At 41.5% G+C, this 22,458-nt stretch overlaps 1 protein-coding gene across 1 annotated transcript; it reads right to left on the bottom strand.

The window, feature by feature from the left end:
• Positions 1-9,139: 9,139 nt before the first annotated feature.
• Positions 9,140-22,352, bottom strand: EAF2 (ELL associated factor 2). Its single transcript, XM_027725631.2, has 6 exons — positions 22,193-22,352; positions 19,775-19,869; positions 18,966-19,102; positions 18,086-18,231; positions 14,466-14,732; positions 9,140-9,977 (listed from the first exon to the last, which is right to left on the bottom strand). The coding sequence occupies exons 1-6, from the start codon at positions 22,293-22,295 to the stop codon at positions 9,931-9,933; spliced, it is 795 nt and encodes a 264-aa protein (XP_027581432.1). The 5' UTR covers positions 22,296-22,352; the 3' UTR covers positions 9,140-9,930.
• Between the last annotated feature and the right edge of the window lie 106 nt (positions 22,353-22,458).

Below are 22,458 nucleotides of genomic sequence, written 5' to 3'. Positions count from 1 at the left end.
CTGACTACTCTTACAGTGAAGAAATTTTTCCCAATATCCAATTTAAACCTCCCTTAGCACAGCTTAAGGCCATTTCCTCTTGTCCTGTCACTTCTTGCCTCGGAGAACAGACCAACCCTCACCTCACTACAACCTCCCTTCAAGGAGTTTGTAAAGAGTGATAAGGTTCATCCCAAGCCTCCTATTCTCCAGACTAAAGTTGGGTCTTGCATACAAGTCCCCCGGTGCCGTCCGCTGAAACACCAGTTCTGAGGAAATTTGTATACACACTTCACCAGTATCCAAATATAGCTCCTTGGGGAAAGACAAGCTCCTGAAAAACTGTGTATCTGGAAGAACTGAAATTTAAACAAAGATTTGCTCAGAGAGGGTACAAACTGGAGTTGGGGTCAGTCTGGTCAAATAGGTTGAACTATTTGGGATGCCAAGTTTAGACTTTTGGAAACCTGCAAGCACATGGAATACAAGCACTTTTACTAGTTCGGGTATTTTTTAGTTGAAGTTTAAAAAAAATCTGGCTTAAATTTAAACTTCCGCTTTGCTGGGGAGCAGCTCTAGCTCAGCCCATGTCTATGCACCAAAACTCTGGAAGAGGGGATGCTCCTGGAGCTTTTACTCTCTTCCCACTAACAGACTGGCTGTGCTAGTCCACAGGGATGAATGGTCCTGCTGGTAATTCATTAGAAGAATGAAGTGTAGAAAGACCAATGAGACCACACCAGTCATTCAAAATGAGCTGAGAACAGGGACTGTGGATGTCACTGTGCATTTATATATTCCTCCTGGAAATTACTTTTCCATGCCCTGAAGAATGCCACTTGGATATCTGTAAATGCGAGCTGTCATTTTAGTCACATGGAAGTCAGTTAGAATTTTACAATTAATTTAAATAATAGTCAGAATTTAAAATCCCTGTTACTACTCTAAGGCATTTCAAGCCATTATAAATGAAAAATGAAATTTATCAACCATTTCTACCTTGCAGTGAACAAGTGCCCTTCACTGAACAATTCCTGCATAACAGTTGTCTTTATCTTGCTGAAGCTGAGACCAGAATCTACAGCACCAAATGCTCTTTCTTCAGAGCTGTCTGTATCTCAGCACACACACACCACAAAGGAGAGTGAAGCAGGCCTTGCAGACACAGGGTTTTATCTTAACATAGCTAAAGCATTGCCAGCTAATTCTTGGAAATTCAAAGCAGCCAGGTCTCAGACCCCGCTCACACATGTTGCTTGTGATAAGAAGCCACACTTTTGTATTTTTGCATCTGCTTGTCAGCGTGACTGAACAGGTAAGCTGCTTTACTGCTAAAGGCACCCTGACCATCTCGTTTCTGCCCAGCCCAGTGTCAGCCAGCTGTAACCCTGCCTCTTCAAAGAGTTATTTTGGCACTGCTGGTCACTAGCAAACAGCCATCACACTCTAGTCTGAGGGAGGCTGCACTGTGTCTGGGGATGCATAAATTTTATGCTGTCCATACAGGGCCTCACAATTAAATACTTAATTGTGTCATATCCTGAAAGCCCAGATAAAGTCATTTGAGAAAGCAGTGCTCTAATTTCCAGTTGTTTTGTTGCTTGAGAACTAGAAACGTTAAAAGCAGGAACAAGATTCTAGTCAGACAAATGTCTCTCTGCAAATTGCCAGAGATACACAATTAATACTAAACTGTCATTAACCCTGCGTACAGCTTTACAAATCAGACTATAAAGTAATCTGAAATTGTGTCCTTGCCAAATTTATCAGGACGAGCTTTTTCAATACAGAGACACCAATTGTTTGAAACAGCTCCTAATGAGTCATTTTGGGCCACACATAAATTGTTTCTGCCTCAAGGGATTTGACACTCCTTTGTCAGATGCAACAGCAGCAATGATATATCCCTGGTTTGCTTTTTATCATCGATTTTGTGATGTCTTTCTGTAAATCCAGCCAAACCCAGACCTGGAATGCCATTTTGGCAGGGTGGCCCAGGATCAGAGTTAAGATATTTCTGCACCAACAGCACCTTCCAGCACCAGCTTGAGCTTCAGCATAGCCAAATCTGTTTCCTTCAGGACAAATTGGGAGTAATACTTGCCTGTTGCTGGGGTGGGTTAGTCAGCACAGCCTCACCTAATCCTACTCACCCACCCTTTGTTTGTGACTCAAACATTTGTACTTTATGATTTTTCTTTCCTCATGGACTGTAGTGCTGGAGGCTGGGAGGCCATGCAGCTCGGGGGGTTATGTCCTGACAGGACTGTGAGCTGGGATGTGTGACTAACTCAGACCCAGAGGGAAAAGGGCTACCTGGTGTGGTTCCCAGGGCTTGCCTCCCTTCTGAGATGTTCTTTATGCTTTGAAACTGGCACCTTTTTAGGAAGACTGAGCCTCTTTCCTTTGTCAGAAGAGAGAACTATGATTAAAATACTCTTGCACCAACTGGAACAAAATAGGGTAGCTATATGAAGAGCAGAGTGAGAGAGTCATGGCATAAATGCCCTTCTTGCTTAAGAAGAGAGGTGGGAAGCTCATGCTAGCATGGAGGAAAAGAAATTTGTGAGGCCAAATGACCTGATTTCACTGGAACTGTGTTTGTGGCAGTCTGGGAGCGCTGTAGTAGCACAGCAAGCTGGCTGAGTATTAATTGTGTGGCTTTGTCACCTGAGCAGAGTCCAGCAGTGAGGAGACCTGCTGCTGAGCCACTGTGCTACCTGGAACAGTCACCTCACATTGTGGGATGACCAAAATATTTCCTTCCTGCCAGCATCCCTGTAAACTGGAAAGGTGTGAGAAGTGCCAAGGCAAGCAAGGTTGAAATTACAGTTTTACTTTAGCTTGGGAAAAAAGTTACCATTTGTGCAGCCCCTCCTCCTTTGTCAAAGAAGCACAAAGTGAAGGAAACACAGCTGTGAGGCAGCCTCTCGCAGCTGAGCATCTTTATCAGGCAGGAGGTCTCTGTGTGGTGTGAGCTGCTGATAAGACCCAGGAGACTCACAGCTACCACACAGCAGGGAGCAGTTTGCAGGCTCTGCACTTCCAGCAACAAATGCACCTGCCTGGCCGTTGCTGTCAAGGTCCCAGAAAGCGTCAGATCAATCCACTAGCACCTTTGCCACATCCCACGGACACTGGCTGTTTGCCAGTCTCCCATCACAGAGCTGCTCCCAGTTAACAGCAGCTGAATTTACCTGACAGCAGTCATTCTCCAGTACGGCACAGGCAATCTCACACTTATTTTCATTAGGTTTAGGGGGATTTGTGCAGCATAAGCACTTACTGTTTCCACAACAGAGGTCATTTGGATCAAAGGCTCTGATGTAACACGGCAGATTCTTTGGCTTGCTCAGCTCAACTCATCTCTACAGAATTATAAATATAGCCGAGACATTATTAAAACTTTAACAAGTTTCTCTCTTGGGGCCCTCAGTTATTCACCTGTGAGTAGCTGTTGTTTCATCACCGGGAGGGAGTCAAATGGAAAGTACAAAGGCAGGGATGGGTTCTAAGCTTCTAGTAGTCATTTGGTTTTACAAATTAATGGGGATAAAAAATCCCCACTAAGCTCAGTACTCTCCTTCCAGGTGGTACTTTCTAAAATGTAGTCATCGTGACAAGAACTTCTTAAATAGCTTAACGGTCTTGCATCTGCTGTTAAACACAGCCACTGATCATCAGTATCCTTGACAAACACCATGTCCTGGTGAAGGTTACCAGGCAAAGTCTGGCTTGTAAGGGGAGAAGGAGCTCAAATAAGGGGACAAGACAAGCATAGCTGCTAATCTGCGTGGAGTTTTCCCCAGGTACCTTCAGGTCACATTTGGCAAACATTTTTAATGACCGGCATGTATTAAAAAAAGCATTTATGAAATGTTAGCTAAATGTTTCTATTGGTAACTTTCACAGATCTTCGTGCAGCATGGGAGTAGAAGTTATTCCACACTGTGGTGGGAGAGGATCGTAAAGCACATAAACATTTCCAGTGGAGTCGCTGAAGGACAAATAATTCCAAAATAGTTTGTCCGATCCTAATGCTCAGATGAGCCCTTTACCTTGTGCTGCCTCTGTTGTGCTGTTGTTATTCCAGAAAAATCAGAAACTGGCACAAACATGTTTTTATTTGAAGGGGGAATTTCAATCAGACACTGGCCTTTAAAACAGCCTTCACTTTTAGGAACATTAGTAGTGGGAGATTTTTAATACTGCTGTAAAGACTTGGACCAAAACTGTGGTGAAAGAATAAATCTTTTCATAAATTGTCAATGTGTAAAAAGGAAATTGGTTAAGGGATGAGCTGGTATTTCAGGCTGCAGCAAGCTCCCCTGTCTCTGGGAGCTGCATATGAGGATGTCCCTGAGTACTTATTGCAAAAGTCATGGCAATGAAAAGGCACAGGAGAAAGCGGGGGCTGTAGAGCTTAGTGGAAACCCAGTACATTGAAGATCTTAGAAAAGGTATATCCAATTAGGTGAGCTCAAGTTTAATTCTGCTGGTTTCTAAAAGGAAGTCATTGTGCAACTGTTTTGCAAGAGCATTGAAACTGGTAGAACAAGACACACAGCATGTGGAAATGAAACTTAAGATATTAAAGAAGAGTTTGAGTTGCTGTTGGGTCTTCTTTAATTACCTTTTTAAGACACTCCACTTTTCTTTAAACTTTAAATAACAGCATGAAGAAGGCCTCATCTCTTAGATGGAGCAAATAATCCTCTGTCATGCGTAAGCAGTTATGAGAACAAGCCAAGCTGCACAGCACATGGGAGATGAGAGATGGAGAACAGGTTCTGTAACAAGGGCCCCTGTTCAAAGCGAGTCAAGAGAGGTCTCAGCAGCTAACTCACCAGGTATGTGTTGTACATCAACAAAGCCTTCTCTGTTGAATGAAAGGCTCCTTCATCTTTGCCTCTAACCTCCATTCCTTCCTCACCACAGCAGAGGATTTGCTTTTCAGAGAAGGAAAATCTGAGAACACACTCATTTCTTCTATGGATTCAGAAAACCGCAGAAACAACTAGAGCCTGAGCCCTTGCTGTTCCCAGCAGATGTGGCATTGCCTTTACAAACACCCTGTATGAAGTTGGTATCTCTGCTTAAGAGCTGAGTAGTTCTCCCTGCTGACCCAAACCTTAAGCTCTGAGTCTGCCCTTCAGGAGCATTTCTCCAAAATGAGAGTCTGCAAGTGGGGAAAGAAACCCCACAGTAAGACACTCTTTGGAGATTTCCACTACTTCAGCCCGCTCCTGTGCATATAGCTGGTGAGCAGGGAGCTGCTGCCTTGGGATACTACTGCTAACCAGTTAACAACCAGGAGAAGCTGTTGCTGCAGTTTCATTGAACTGGGCAGAGTAATAGCTGAGACACATAGGTCTTTCTGTCCTCCCTTGGGTGTGGATGACTACTCCTACCCTGTTTGAGGTCTAAACCGTGAAAGAAATGATCATTTCACACTTTTTTTTCACCTCATTTCGGTACATCTTCACCTTCTTATCGCATTTCCCCTACCTTCCTCGAAGCAGCAGGAATATATATTTTAACAATATTCAAAACTCTTTATCCTCATTCCTCTTTTTACATGTCCTCAAAAAGCTGGTCTGAACTCTCTATCTACTTAAGACTGTCCTCAGAACCTTATGTGGTTAGCTGAATGACCTCAGAAAGAGGTGAGAGGAGGAATGTACCTGTACTGCAGGCATTAGCCTAGGAACCATCATGAGCCAAGTTGTCTTCTCTTCCTTCCTCTGAAGTTCTTCATTTCTGTCCATCTTAGGCACTCTCATCTCTTCTGTTTAAGGATGATTCAACAATCTGCTTGGCTGTGCTCAAAAACCTTCCTGTAGAAATTCTAAAGAAAATAAAAAGTGTTGGCCAGAAATTATACAATTTTTTGTGGACCAAAATCTTGAGTACCAAATCAAACTATTATCTGAGATTATCTGTTCATACTGGATTCCCCAGAAATCAATCAAGGAAGACCCAACAAACAATTCTTCTTAGAAATACCATGGCTCTCTTCTCAAGGTGATTCACTATCTGTTAGCATGGAAGTGACTTACTAAAGTCCTTTAATCTGAAAAATAGTTATCTCCTGCCTTCCTCCAAATTGAAGAGCAAAGTCCACGCAATAAAGCTGATCATGTCAGGTGCCTTGACAACAAACTCCACAGTAAGCTGTGTTCCAGCTGATGCTGATACCATGATTTTGATGAGCATCTGTTTTCAGTAATCCATGCCTAGGCATCAAAATAATTTTGAACGATTACATGGGAATTAAGATTATTACTTATCTGGACATTACATTGTATTATAAACTATGCCTTCCTAAATACACATTACAGCATTAGGGGCAAGGATCTCAAGAAGGAATTACAGATAGAAAGAAAACCCCAAGTAAATGGCAATCCCAGTGTCAGTCATGGAATACAGTGGTGCCAAGGCTGCCCTGAAGAGATCACCTCAGCCTCTCCACATGCCCCAGGGCAAGGTTTATGAAAAATAAGGGTAGGACAGAGTTCTTACAAAAATTGGAAGCTGACAGGCAAGGTAGGTCCAATTGGTAAGCACAGATACTCACCATTTCAAGACTTAACAAGGGTTAACTACTGCAACTGTGGAGAAATAGTTACCAAAAAACCTGTGCATATTCCAGGTGCCATGCAGAGAGAAGGGCTCTGGTGAGCTGTGACTGCGGTGGTCCTTAGCACTGCAGTAGTCAGAAGACTAAAAAATTCTGAAGTTTTCAGCTGCATTTGAAAGGCATTTTTGATTTATCAATATAAGTGATAAGCAGCTGTTCCACAAATCCAAAGTATACACAATAGCTTAATTACAATGTCACAGTAAAATTTATAATGTCACAATAAAAAAATATTCTTCAAATATATCTGCTGTTTAGAGATACACACACATGCTTTAAATCTCTGGATGTTAAGACAAAATAACTGAAAGCAACAAGATAGAGCCAGATACATTTCAAATTACCTTGAAAGAGGTATTTAGAGGTTGTAGGAACAGTGGTCGTGGAACTTACAGCAGTTGCTGATTTTATTACTTTCCAGTTAAATTGATATCACATGAATAAAACTGTTTTTAAGGGAGATTAGAATTTTCAAACCAGGGTCCAAGAAAGAAAATTCCTTTTAAATCTCAATGCAACTCCCTTCTCACTCCTTCTATTTGGGAACAATCTGCAGTAGGAGATACGAGGTCTTGGCACTGCTCAGGGCACACAACCCAAACCTTAGGGGAGGAAATGCCCCCAGGAAGTCACAAATGAGACCCTGGCCAACCCCTATGACAACAGGCCAAGCAAGCTCTTTAGGTCTTCTGCCAATATTCAACAGGTACATGGATAAGAGGGACCAGGTCACAAATATTCATGCTGGAAATGGCATGTAGAGCTTTTTTCCTTCATGCATTTATATGTTATCTTTTTCCTCTTATCTCCCCAAGAACCCTGTTACAGAATCTTGTCTCCTGACGTGAAATTTAAAGGGAGCCTTTCCTGAATTACCACAATAGTGCATTTGACAAAACATTTCCATCTAGATCACACAATTATTTATATTGCGTAGGGCCTGACTGGCCACTAACCACTCTGTACTACCTACTATACAAAAACTTAGACAACACTCTTGCCATCCTAGAAAGCTTTCAACCCAAAGATCAATTCCTAAAGATAGCACAGGCTTAGTTACAGTCCTGACACCCAGGAACTTGGAAATCTGATTTGCTCCCAGAGCTATATTTAAGCACCTGTATCCATGTGAGTGCAGTTACACACAGACACAGGTAGATTGCACTCAGCAGTTATATTGCTAGAGGAGTGATTATAATCCATGCGTACACACACTCTGCATGATTTAGACCCTGGCCTGGTCCTCATTCCACACATCTGCTCACACCCATACACCCTGAACACAGTTATTAAAAAAAAAATCAGCATTCTGGCTGGAGTTGGAATTTAGCATTTGCCTAAGGCAAGGCTTTAATGCAAATGAACTGCTGGGGTCAGGGCTAAAGGCAAAAAGAGGGCATTTCAGCTCAGGACACTGCATTATCATGCTTCCCTGTTATTTAGCACACAGGGCTGCTCCTAAGTGCTAAGGTTACCTTCAACATCTGGGCTCCTCACATCACCCTGGCAGACCTTATCAACAGCACGTGCCAAGAACCAGGTGCTCTGCTGGAGTTCCCACACCAACCGTATGATCCATCAGAGAACTCAAGACACTTTCTCTTACAGAGGTTATTCCACAGCAGCCTTCCTCAAGGTTGTGCATTAGCCCTTTTCTCCTCTAAGACCTGTTCACCCATGGCTATTAACTCAAGCTTTTTCCTTTGAGCATAAACACAAGAATGTTTTGCTTCTTATGATGCCAAGTTTAGGAAGCCAGAAGAGCAGCAAGCTGTGACCTGCTGCAGAGCATGGACCAGCACCATAGTGTGGGGTACAGAGCATAAGGTATGGAAGCATTGGAAAGCAGCATTTCCTGTATTTCATTTAATTTCACATATTTCATTTCACATATTTCACTGGGCTGATACTCAGAGCATAGTTCAGAGAATAAGCTGGTCTAGTACCATCTATTGTATACATTTCCTGAGTGTGCATTTTTTTCATGTCTGCGCATTCAGGCTTACATATGGGATTCAATCCTCTCAGTTTAGACACAGAGCTGTGACCCAATCACTGCAAGCCAGCAAAGGAGACTTCTGTGCAAGACTGAACAGATTTATCTCTTCAGAACTCACCCTACAGACATTTCCTACTGTTAGTTACAAACCTCTTCAGTAGTAAATTACAGGACGAAACTTGGAGTTTGACATACAGTTCTTCAGGTCTTGAAGTATAACTCCAAATGACGGAAAAATAAGACCTTTTCTTGTCTAATATAGTATCACTTCCCACTGGCATTTGGATGTAATTTGTAACAAATATTCATCAGTACACTTGAATCACCATAAACTTTTGGTGAGTTCTTACTAAGCTCATCTCAGTGTAGCAAAAGAACAAACACTTGAGTCTTGCAGACAGGGTGGGGAGTCTGTATTAGCTACCATTTCACTGCTTTATTTCTTTGCCTGACCTCTTCACTTCACTACTTTAGGTAGAAAGTGGAGTTCTTAACCAGTAAAAACAGCATCTGACACATGAAAATGATAAATATTTGCTTTATTAAATTACTTTTATACTTTTACAAAGAAATTTTCTGATTTCCGTTACAGAATCAAATGAAGGAAATTCATTGCTGTCTCTGCAGTTACCTAAATTTAGATACAAAAAGGTTGTAAAAAGACCAGCCTATTCAAGTTACATAAAAAAGGCAGAGAATAGACAAGTTCCTTTAGGAATCTTGAGGCTCAGAAATATAAAGTCCCATAATACAATGAAATTAAGAATTCAGCAATGTGTTGAACAATTGTAAACTGTAACTGCACTAGTGGACCACATTATTCAGCAGTTTCCTTAAAGGTATGAACTGTGAACTGAACAAAAAGTGTAGCTGACACAGCAGACCTCATTTAGTTGTTCTCCCTTTCACTCCCTCCAAGTCAAAGTTGTCAGATCAGCATTTAAATGATAGGAAGGAAACTTGCCTCCATAAATATCAGAAATTTCTCCATTCCATAGCTATTTATATAAAGTAACTAGCTGTTACAAATCAGTTTCAAGTAAAACAGGTGGCTGAGGCAAAAATAATCAAAATCAGATCATACACAATTTTACTGTAAATACAGTAATTTGAAGATAAACACATAACCATAGCACTGACAGGATATCAATGCTGCTCTATCATAGACACGATGTATCAGTAGAAAATTAGGATGTCTATTATCAAAATTGAGGACATTCATTCCAGTCTCTGGTAATCTAATCTTAGTGCAAAACAGATGCTAAGACATATTTAGCAAAAAAAGGTGATACATTTAAGGCCAGAAAGTTGTTCAGTCATCACTATCGCTTCCAGATTCACTCAGCTGCAAGTCATTTCCTAGAAGAGAGAGTCATCATATTAGTCATTTTCAAGGAAATAATTTTCTTCTTTCAAGATATTCCCTTTCCCAATTAAAAAGGCTTACAAAAGCTAATACTCAGGTCAGGGAGACTGGACCAGACAATCTTTAAAGGCTCCTTCTAACCCAAACTATTCTATGGTAAGAGAATAAATAGGTGTAGAAACAAATTCCCCAGTGACAGAACTTCGGAGAGATCCCTTTTCTACAATTTTAAAACCTTGGCAAGGAAGCCATTAGCTTATTTGCACAAGTGCATTTATTTAATATCACCAGATCACAAAAGACAACACCTAGCTATCTCTGCCACCCACATTTTCATGCTTCATAAGTGGGAAAACTGCTGGCGAATGCAGTTTTGTGAAAAACAAGTTGTTGGGTTTTTTTGAAACACATCTGAATGCTACTCGGCTGCGCTTGAAAACAGAGTGGTGTCTCAATCAAGAAGAGCAGCTCTTTGACATACCATTTAAAGATGTATCAGTGACCTACTATTTCAAACTGGTTTTGGAACAAGTGAAGAAACAAAACATCAAAAGAAATTTTACACAGCACTTTAATTTGGTGGCTATATATATGTATTTTTCAAAATGAGGAAGTAAGAAGAAAGATTATATTGTGCTTGCCATGGATGTCCATAAGCTCAGGGGGTAGAAATGAGGGAATCTTCCCAGGATGTCAGATAACTCACAAAAAATACAGCAGCATGCTATACACAGTCTGCATTGTATCTAGCAAACTTCCCACACGTTTTTAAGCATCTGTGACAACTAGTATGCTTTTACTCACACCTCCCTTGCCAAACAACCATTACAAAAAAAGAAAAAAAAAAAAAAAGGAATTCATCTCAGGTTGTGCAGAAATGGCCTAAAAAGCAAAGCAAAAATCACTGAAACTGAGAAAACTGAGTTGGCACACTATTTTCACTTGCCCTTCCCTCAGCTGCAGCACCCTCCACAGATCCCTTTTGCAGATGGGTGAAAAAGTAACCTCAAGGGGGTAAACCCCACAAGACACTCAGATTGGATCTTTTGTTCTCAGACATATCATCTCTGCCAGAACACTGGAGTCTTTAACATGGCTGCATTTAGCCTTCCTTTGTTTTCCACTATGTCATCACTAAAGCTTAGAAAGTGGTACATGGTTTTCTGCAACAAAACAAAACCACTTTATTACAAGAAAAGAATAGTGAACACGGCTGTTTCCATCAATCTTTAAAGTACTGCTGTAGACAATTCCTTCGTTTCCAACTCTCTATATAGACAAAATTTACAGCTGTATTATTTTAAGATAAATTTTAAAAATCAATTTAGAAAGAACAAAATCAAGTTATTTGTCAATAACTATTCAGAACAGTTTAATATCCTAAAAAATAGTACTTCAAGATAGAGAATGGTATTGGTAAATTAAACTCATGTATTTATCACTCAAAGGAGAACTATAGTGTATTCTTAGAAATCCCAGCCCTGTTATGCACTACCTACTTTAGGAGAGGACAGGGAGTGTGAATAAGAAGATAACCTTCCAAATAGTGTTTCTGCAGCCTTCAAAAGTTATTTCAACATAGTTAATAGAAATTACACAAACCCTGTAACACCAGCCAAAAATATCAGTGCTTGTGAAAACCAGCAGATGGGAAAGCAAGAGCTCCAAGTTCCAGAGGCAGAAATAATATGTTAGGATTTACTTCAGGGTAAACTTTCTGCCCCATTTTTATAACCCTACCTCCAAAAGCACCTTCAGAGAGATGGCAAAATAATACAGTCTAGAGTTGGCAGATTTCAATGGATTCGGTGCAAAGATAGAAAGCTCGTTTAATGCAGACTCTGAAGAAATTCTGTTGTACTTATGGGGCAGCAGTGAAGTGGGGAAAAACAGTTGAATTCAGTTTTCACAGTGCCAGTTGCTTATTAGCAATATTAATTGGGGAAACAGATTGCACAGCAAATTACAACATTTCCTATGCTTTTAAATTGGTGAATATAATATATTCAACTGAATTCTTGCTAGTTATAGGGGACAGGGAAACTCACAGGAGTGATCCGTGTTTCACAGACCTTAGTGGTCACAGCAACACCAAACTAATACAAGGGAAAATTATTTCTTGACTAGCTGCTTGTAACAGCACCAAGTATAAAAAGAAGTGAAGTTGTACTGAATACTATGTACATAACACAAGGCCCCAAAATAGCTCATCTATGCTGGGTTTTCTTTGGAAAGTTACTTTGTTTAACATAACCCTCGTTTAAACAAAAAGTAGACATAAAGCAACATATGATCAAATATTCATGCAGAACAGATTCATTAGTGCCACCATTTACTAACTTTGTTATAAGGTAAGTCGTGAGCCTACATAACCAGCTTCTGAAGGTGGAAAGGGGGTGAGGGGCAGTCTCGATCCCTAGATTCCTGGAGAGGTAGATATGTGTATCTGACAGAAGTATTTGGTTACCATGCTCTAGACACCACCTCCTCCATTTTCCAAGTTCCACAAAACCTCAGCTGTATAATTTCTACATGCCAGATGAAACTCAGCTCTCTAAGCCTTCCCCCAGCCTTTTGCCTGTGCGCAGCAAGTCAGAGGAAAACTTCACTAATTAACCAGTATGGCCCTGACTCTACAGAGGTGCACAAACACTAGTCACAGACATAAGCAGGCAAACCTTAAAACAAGATTAGACAAGCAAACAGCTTATGCTGACATCTGTTGATTCAATATTTTATTTTTGCAGAAAATTATTTGAGATGGAAGAAATGACTGTACAGAACCCCAACTGAGAACTTTTGCCACTCAAACTGGAACAATGTGATATCCATTTAGTTTTTCCAGGTTTCACTCTCCTGCCAAATTCCCTCAGCAAGGGAACTAGAGAAAAACATCCTCCTTGAAAGTAACTATTCTGATCTTTACCTAGTTGAAGTGTCTTGTAAGTGTTAACTGCACTGGAGGTGGGATGGAATCATTTTAGGCAGTACCATATCTGTAGCCGTAACAGAAGGAAATGGCATTAAGCTCAAGAGCTGGGAGAGCTCAGAGGCCTGAGCCTACAGGCAGAGGTTCTACCTGTCAATGTGGTTCTCAAGCACCACCAAGCCACCAACTTCCCCTGGAACAGTTTTGATGTTGTCATGTTTTAAGCAGCATTTTCTCACTATGACTGCTGGAACTGGTGGACTTGGCCACCTGTACTTGTAAATGTATTTCTCACTGGAAGTTTTGCCAGCTGGGATTCTGTCACTGGGGATCGAGCTTCATCTCGTTTTCATAACAGTTTTATTTAAAGCGTGGAGAATGGGAAATCACATTTGTGAATAAGGGTTGAAATAAATGGCACCATAAAGTTGTGCAAATTGTAAACATGAAGACATTGTTCTCTGCAGCGACAGCAAAATGAAAGCAGCATTTAGTCCTTTGCACATGAAGTCACAGGACTTTTCAGTCTGATCTTATCTGTTAATGCAGTACATAATTAAATATCTATGCAGGTTATTTACGTATTTAAATACTAACTAAAAAAAAAAAAAGAAAAACAATCCCCTGTTCATGTTATCCACTAAGGACTGAAATAAAAGTAGATCTGCCAGTGTCTAAAATTTCAGTATAACAAGTTTACATATAAATGATAAACCTTAAAGGTCTTAGGCTGCAAACTCAGGTTGATGGGAATCTCTTCAAACTAAGAGCCAGCAGCTAAGCACCTAATTAAAAATGTAATCATTTCAGAAGAGTAACCATAGGTGAGTACTCACTTCTGTGTCTGAGTATTTCTTCTGTTTAGGTAGTGAACTTAAGATTCTCTACCTAGTGGGATTTTTTTTTTTTTTTTAATGTGAGAGTTTTCCAAACTCTCCTTTTTGGAATACACGGAGCACTCAATTCCAGCTGTGTAGCAACCACTCTGGAACATAAGAGCTACTCTTCAAATTAAATCTGTAGTTGCCTGAATGGGTGGAATAAGATAATATCACCTGAAAGCGAATTGCCCCTGTCCTTATATGCAAAGGACAGTTTTACCATGCTGTCCCAGTGGAACACTGCCATGAATAATAGTAACTGACATATCTTAGAATACACCATCTCTTCTCTAACTCAGAGTATTGTGGCCATAGTATCTTTCTGATAACTCTACTCAAGAAATTATAACCATATGTTTTGGGAGTGCCTTGTTAGTTCAATTATTTTCAATACAAAATTGCTGTTCTCCAGTCCTAATGTACAGAACTGGAGGGAAGCCAGAAGAGTTTAGGAAATATTTTCAACTGCGTCAGCTTTAATTTAATATCTCTGGGGACCACAAACCTTCTAGCCCACTGTCTAATTCAGCCTGCTGCTGAACAATCAAACCCTAGCATCACTTCCCACAGTTTTAATTATAACAGAGACATACTTAAAAACAATATGGTTTCCTTTCAGAATCTTGATGTCTGGAATTGTGCACTAAGAAAAGAACAGCCTTTGTACTTACGTAGTGTATTCATCATATGACCACTGCTCTCTTGGGATCTGTTATGACTGGCATCTTTGTCAGGAACAGCCTGTTGTGGTATGGCAGACACAGTAGGCTGGGGCTGCAAATACGGCATCGACACAGGAAGAGAGGGCTTCATTTCCTCATCTTCAGAATCACTAGAACTATTTTCACTACTTGATGAAGAGGACGAAGAACTTTTAGAGTCAGATGAACTGTCAGAGCTACTCAGCTGGTCCATGATACTGGCTTCTGCTTTTAGCTCTGCAAACAATATGATTTGTTTCTCAGTTAACATTCACCATAATTGAAATATAAGGAAGAGGGAAAAAAGAAAAAAAAAAGAAAAAAATCAACAGACATCAGGTAAACACACTATAGCACTTGAAAAAAAAAACCAAACCAAACCCACCAAAACCCTCCAGAACAAAGAAAAGGGCACAGGCAACATCCAGCCTGTCATGTGGTTTTCTTCTCTCATAGCTCAGGCACTTTCTCCCTTTCAATCTAAGCATTAGAACAAGGGTGACTGTGAACCCAAATGCTTGACCCCACATTCCACGGGGTACTGCATTCCCACGTAACCTTTAATTTCCACAACTAGCAAGTCTTCTGTATTTTCCTTAGCACTCCCAAAGATGCCTTTCACTGACTAAAACCTGCAGTTACAATCGCACAGATCAGTCAGCTGTAAGATGTCAGCAGCTGCGCCCAAAATGCCTCCCAGCAGTTCAGCATTACAATCAATACATTTATTTGGACCATGTGACATTTTGCTCAGAATCAAGTTAAGCATGAAGAATATCCAAAAGAACCATCCACGGTTTATATTAGGAAGATTGCGGCAAATCCTTGCTCTCATTATAGATGTGGAGGTGTGGATCATGCTGCACAGTATGCATTTTTGATATATAGTAGCTAAGGCCAGCATACAGAGGGCATTAATCTTTGCAGAAGGGTACATGTAATAATTGTGCCAAATACGAGTGCTGAGAGAAGCCTGAAACAGAGCACTGAATCCTGGTGGATGGAGGACTCGAGGAGTTATGCAGTGTACAGAAGATCATCACTATACAAGATTGTAACTACCCAGACAATCATTCAGGTGATCTTACAAGCACTTGGAATACTCCAGGAACAGCTCTGATAGAGCAGATACAAAAACCAAGTAGGAGAGTGGCTCATCTCGCTTCAAATTTACCCAGTACAGGACAGGTTGAAGACAAAAGTCACCAAGACACAAGACAGTGCAGAGCTTAATCAAGAGAAGAAGGGAGAGGAAAATAAAAAAGATTCAACTTCAACACAAACTTCCATGAAGCCTTCCAATTCTGAGTTATCAAAGGCTGGTCAAAAGGAAAGATACTTAGGCCAGCCTTATCAAAGGTCAGTCTAAAGAAAATGGAGTTCTGGAAAAATGGCACCTGAAATAGTGTAGCTATGGCTACAGGGACAAACTAACCCAATGCCAAGGAAGAGGAGAAACAACAGAAGACCATACTGGCCGCCTCAAATATAAGGAGGGGAGCAGAAAGAAAATAAAAATGGAAGCACCTAAGCCTCCTTCTGTTACTAAGGATATGTATAAGAGAACATGATCTTCCACCCATCTGGAGCTGTAACCTAACTGAAAGATACCACTCAAGTCCTAAGCATTTAATTCCACTTCCTCCTCAGCAGTGTCTAATATAAGAAAAATTTCAAGTGAATGGCTAATACCAAAAACTGAGGAATAAGACCTCTGGCTTGAATTTTGATGTAATTCAAGCAGACAGAATTTAAATTAAGTATTTTTAACCAATGAAGGAAGGACTGTACGTGTACTAGAGGATAATAGATGATAAAGGCAGAATGATCTTTCCCCCACCCCAGAAAACAAAGTTAGTAACAAGTTCCAGGTAGTGTACTTAAGCAGGAATAGTCAGTTATACAACCATGGGATGAAGAATTATTAAGTGGGCAACACTTCTAAACAGTCTGTGAGTTACAGTGATTCCTACACACTGTCCTACCACGCTTGCGCTGTTGCGGAACTGACTTGATACTATTTGGTCTTGTGACACTTTAGACATGATACTATTTGGTCTTTGTGTATAAAGATGAATAGTGCCTGTAAAACAGCCTCCTTGCTCAACTCAGCACTGCTAGAACCTTAGCTAAAACAGTAAATGTGTTTAGGGACTGTACTTCAGCAGGTTTTTGGAATCCTTGTAAGAAAGCTAAAGGAAAATGACAACAAATCAGAGATCCAGAAAACTCAACTTCTAAGGAAAGATTGAAGCATCATTTTTGATAATGAATGGGAAAGACAGAGCAGCTTCTGAGCTCCTGAGTTTCATGGAGGACTGCTCAAAAGCAGATGTTCTGTACTTGCATGATAAATATGAAAGTAGTAATGGGCTTGCTGTCAGACTATTTATTAGAAAGAACCTGAGCAGTAACAAGAGCAAAGCCCTGGAATGGCTTGCCAGAGAGTACACAGGATCTGTCAGTGGAAGGCTTTAAGAACAGGTTAAAAATTACATCAGAAATCTGATTTTAGGACAGAAGGATGGACTAGATGACTTAAAAAGGTCCCTATCACCCCAGTTGTCAATTTTTCTGCATTTTTAGTAGTACTCAAAATTGGACTGGCGCTACACAGGAGTTTGATATATGTTGGCAGCCACTTTGCTGACCTGCATGGGTTTGACACCACCACTGCCCCCAAAGCAACAGACCACCAAGAAAAAGCATCAATTCGTTCCATGAGCTCAAGTACTCCTTCCCCTTTGCAGCCGCAGATGTATTCTAGTACTGTCCTGCAATATAGATTTCTGGTCAGAGCTTAAGACCAAAATGGAAACAAAAACCATCTTCATAATGATACATCTAAAAAAAATCTGTTTAAAGGAATTCAAAACAACTTAGGAGGCAGATGTCAGTTCCAGTCAATGAAACTGCCACCTGTCAGCATTTCTGTAGCAAGTAATTACCACCTGCCATCATCCTTGTCCTCCAAAAGGAAATAAGGCCTCCTATTAAGTGAAATATGAGTGTCATACCAAACCAGAGTCTCTCAAGAAAACAGCACATAGCACTGCTCAAGGGTTGATTTATGCAGGGTTTTAGCTGTCTTTTTCATTGGAGCCTCATCTTTCACAAGGTTCTATCTGGTAATTTAAAGTGTATTTTGAGTTGTAAAGCACTGTAACCTATGTTTGCTGAGTGCACAGAAAGAAAAAGGAGCAACATCAAACTGGAAGTGACTCAGTTGGTTCCAGTGCCACGATACAATCAACCACATACTTGATTAATGCAGCAGTTGGAGGCCAGAGACAAGGAGGGAGCAGTGGGACCCTTGGCATTATTAACCCTAATGGTTCGCTGTTTTTTTGCCTTAGCAAGTTATAAATGCTGCTTTGTTACCCACTTCAGCCAGAGTGGCCATTTCCATATCAGAGTAAAGTGCTTACATGATCAAACCTCTAATGTATTTAATCTCAAATTAAAAAACAAACAAACAAAAACCCAACCAAACAAAAAAAACCCACCACACAAGCAAAAACCTGGGCTCTTATGAACTAATTGCTCGTGAAGAGCAAAGTTCCTAAAACTTATGTGCCAGTGGAGCTTACCTCGTTCTATATCATCCATGGGAGAAGATGGAAACATTTTTTCTTTTGACGGAGAGTATTTAACGTTGTTGGGAACTTTGGTTGCATTTCGCATTTGCTGCTGTTGCTGCTCGATGCGAGACTGGACTTTACTGCTTCCTTCAGCTCTGTGTGTAAAAGGAAAAGATTTCTAATTGCTAGAAGACAAGATGCAAGGAAAAAGGCAGAATACAGGGGATATGGTACAAGGGAATTATTTCTGATGCCTTTCTAAATACTATCCTTAGATTCTTAGGTAAGTTATTATACTGGTATAATATTGTTTATAAATGTGTTAAAATTTGGTTTTTGATACAGTGCTAATAACTTTATAACACTTTGTCAGTTGATTTGTTTTTATACCTGGCTGCCCAGGATCACTTAATAATAATTCTGCTGGAAGTTACTTACATGGACTCAGCAGCAGGACAAAAAAATTTAAAATCTTGGTATGGGAAAAACAAGCCATTAAAATTACTGAAGCCTGTCACAGAATTTATCTTTTTTTTTTATTTCCTAATTTACAGTCGGAAGACAGTAGGCAAACTACTGTCCAAAGAGGTTTTATTTCTCCCTCCAAAGTGATCAGAAAATAGTTACTATTTCTCTCAATAATGTAACAGGTTTTGGTTAACAAAAAAATAAATTCCCATTTCTTTTGCAGTCAAGACTTGAAAGCTGTGAAGTCAGTGTGCTGAGAGAGCAGGCTGAACTCTTGCTCCTTTGAACAAGGCCAGTTACTTTCTAAAATTATATTTTGCTAAAAATAGTAATGGGTAGTTACATATCTCAATTTAGGCCCATTAACAAATCGATTTTCACAATGAGTAAAGCGCAGTTGTTTCTCTTGTAAATCACCCACCTGGTTTTTTTCACAGTGATGTTGCTACTAAGTTTCTCTAGGCGACATTCTCCAGTGTCATGGTTGATAATTAAGATACATTCTTTTAGGTAAGGCTTCTTTGAGCCCTTGAACACAGTCACTGGTGGAGTTGAGCCCTATTAAATCAGAAGTCCAGTAAGTGTTACTCCTATAATCTTTCTTCTTAGAAACAGCAATCCATCAGTGATGGCAAGTTCACTACAAGTGATCATTTCTAGCCTATAAAACTGTTACTGGTTAATTTAAATCAGATTCACAGTAGCCATATCCAAAAGCAGCCGGTATTTGACTGGACTGGGATTTCACTCAGCTTAGTTTAGTTTGAAACTGATTAAACGCTCATTTCCCAAGGCGAGCAGGCTCCCTGTAGGACTCCTTTCACCAAAAGGGTTTCAGTTCCCATATCAGGAGAGCAGTAAAGCATGGCAGGTAGTAAATTTTCCCTTTCCAGTCTTTCCTGCTTTAGAACTGCACTAGAGCAATAAATACCAAGGGGAAACTTGCACTGCCAACATACACATGAAGCTTTTCTGAGTACGCAACGCTTTGGGTCATCCTACAGCATATTTCCAATGTGGCCAACACACTTAAAGTTACAGTGCAGCTGCTTAACCTTTGGGTCTTCTGTAGTTTTACATTCCTAGAGCAATTGTTTTTCTACTCTGAAAATCAGAGGCATCTCTGAAACAGCACTGAAACTTTATACCCTTCCATATTCAGGATATATACTTATGACAACAAAATAAATCACTCCCTTAGGCCCACCATCCCTCAGCCACCCCACTCACCTCAATATTTGGCAGCGTTATTGTCACCTGTTCACCTTTGCCAACTTCAAGGTCTCCTTCACAGGACATATCGATAGATGCAGGCTTAAAGTCATCTAAATATAAAAACAAACTGGATTATTTACAGGCTTTTCAGGCATCTTATAAATGTAGACACCATTTAATTGCAGTTGGAGGCTACTAAGTTAAAGCCTTTTTTTGCTGGTGTATCACCTACTATTCTCCTGAGCAGATCATTCCATAAGTCAGTACAATTCAAAGTCAAGCTGCTTTTCTCAAGATTCAATATAAGTGTTAAAACCTTTTGGTTAAGATTAGAAAAATGATTTTAGGTTTTAATGGATAAAGAGGCTGAACAAGCTGTGACATATTTCAAAGCATAAATCCTCACATAATTATTTTTGGAAGAATGAATAAATAGTTCTTGAAAATGTTGATCCCAAACATGGGAGATGTAGACAAGTGACTGAAAATGCAAAGAACAATATCAATTCTCAATATCCATTTCTGACTTTATTACAACATGTATGTCAGAAGCTGACCAAACCTTGGAGTTTCAGTATAGTTATTTTTGTCACAAGTGAAATTACTTCCCAATTTAACATGAGCTTCCTTTTTGTCTTTTTCAACATCTAAAGTATTGGTTAAAATAAGTTTTAAAGAAAAGAAGGTATTAATTTCTGATCCTTTTCAAAAACGTGAGACACGGAAAACGAGCGGCTCTGCCTCAGCACGGCAGCTCTGTTACATACCATTATCTACAAAGTATTATTTCCACCACAAATGAATTGGGAAAGGCTACAGTCAAAAGGCTGCCTGCGCTGATCTAGGGAGACGGGGTGGCAGCGAGAGGCTCTACGAGGCCTGTAGTAACATATGTGGGGTTGAATCCGCGGCTCCAGGTAACGCAGGGGCAGTGTCGCACCCCGGGATGCCGGTGCCCTGCCCCGCACACGGATCGAGGCGTGGAGGGGACCCGTCAGCCGGCACACGCTCCTCGCCTCGCAACCTGCCCCGTCTGGCGCTGCTGGTCACCGGCGGCGGCACTCCTGTGGCTGGGGAGCTTCCCAGTTCCACAACTCGGCCTGCAGCCAAGGGCCAGGTGGCACAGACCACAGCTGGGAAGCGTGGCTCCAGCCTGCACACCAGCCGGGCAGGAAAACCAGGCTGCAGGAACTGGTGGGCAGGACCGTGCGCGCAGCAGGAGGCTCGGAGCTGACACACAGGTAACAGCCCCTGCTAACCTTGTTTAGGACAAATCCCCACGTGCTGTCTCACAGGGTCAAGCACACAGCAGTTGCAAAGTTTCTCATCAAATCAGAGAATATTTGCTTTATTTAGGACACGGCTATTGGACTGTTAATACCTGAGAAAATTAAGGTACTGATACTTCCGATCTCAACTTCTAACCAGCTGTTGTCTAACCAGCTTAACTTCTAACCAGATTTTTTTATTAACAAAAACGTCAGGTGTCCGAGGATATTTCTGCATGTGCTTTTGATAGAACTGGTGAACGTGCCAGTTTCTATGTCTCATTTGTTGGAAAGGAAGAGAGATTTCAAAACAGATTTCAGAACAAATCATCAAATTACAAGAGTCAGCAAGAAACTGTAGGGGTAGGAGGTACCAGATGTGGTGGTTAGTTCTTTTTAAAATTAGGGCAAATTTCAAGCTGCAGCACTTGTTTAAATTCATTTATAGGTTTTTCTCCTTCCACAGTCGCAGACAATCCTCTGTAAACGCCATTCCCTTTGCTCACAAGGAGCAAATTGACCCTTTCACACACAGGACACTCTCCAGAGAACATACGCAGGACTGAATCTTGGGGATCAGTCTATAAATAACCAGACAACAAAACCAGAAGCAGCAGTCCTAAATTACCAGGACTATAATCCTGGGAGCATTTGTTTCCTAGCTACCCTCAGAATCTTTGAGCACACACCTCTCTAGATAGTAATTATGTACTCAGGGAGGGTGCACTGGCTCCGTGATTAACGCTGCCTGCCTGTAACCTTTGATTGCTGAATTGTACGGAACTTCTGAAAACTCGGCGCAAGGGAAGAGGGCAGAGCCAGAGCTTCTGCTCAGCTCGGCTTCCAGCAGAACCTCAGGGGGACACTGTAGAAAAGGCATGAAAAGCGAAGTTAGTGCCCAGAGGGTGGCGAGGGGCAGCTCTGCGATACAATGGCCGTTCGTGCTCCAGCACCGACTGAAACCTGCACCGCACTGGTCCCGAAACCCAGGACCAGCACCGCACGGCGCTCAGCTCCCAGCTGCAGCCCCGAATCCCGGGATGAAGGCAGCCATCGGGCCGGCAAGGCCAGGCCGGGCCGCGGCCACCCCCGTCCCTCAGGGCACTGCGAGGACAAACAGCCTGACCCCCTCCCCGGCCCCCTGAGGGGCTACCCCAGCACTCACAGCGGACAGTGTGGAAGGCGCAGCGCGGCTGCTTCTCGAAGCTCTCTCCCAGGTTCAGCACCCGCGCCTTGGGGTCGTAGAGCGACGGGACCGCTCCGTTCATCGCGGCGGCGCCTCACACCATGGCGGGCCCCGGGGCCGCCACCGCCGCCCGCACCGAGCATCCCTCACACCGCCGGGCCCTCGGGCCCCGCCCACGCCGCCTCCCATAGGTCATCGCCGCCCCAGCCCCGCCCTGCCCGAGCTCGGATTGGGCAGCGGGCGCA

The sequence above is a fragment of the Pipra filicauda genome, unplaced genomic scaffold (assembly GCF_003945595.2).
Source record: "Pipra filicauda isolate LSUMZ 115617 unplaced genomic scaffold, ASM394559v2 scaffold10_size6260569_pilon, whole genome shotgun sequence".
Taxonomy (NCBI): domain Eukaryota; kingdom Metazoa; phylum Chordata; class Aves; order Passeriformes; family Pipridae; genus Pipra; species Pipra filicauda.
Note: the sequence above shows the minus strand (reverse complement) of the source record. Positions and strands in the feature narration are given on the sequence as shown.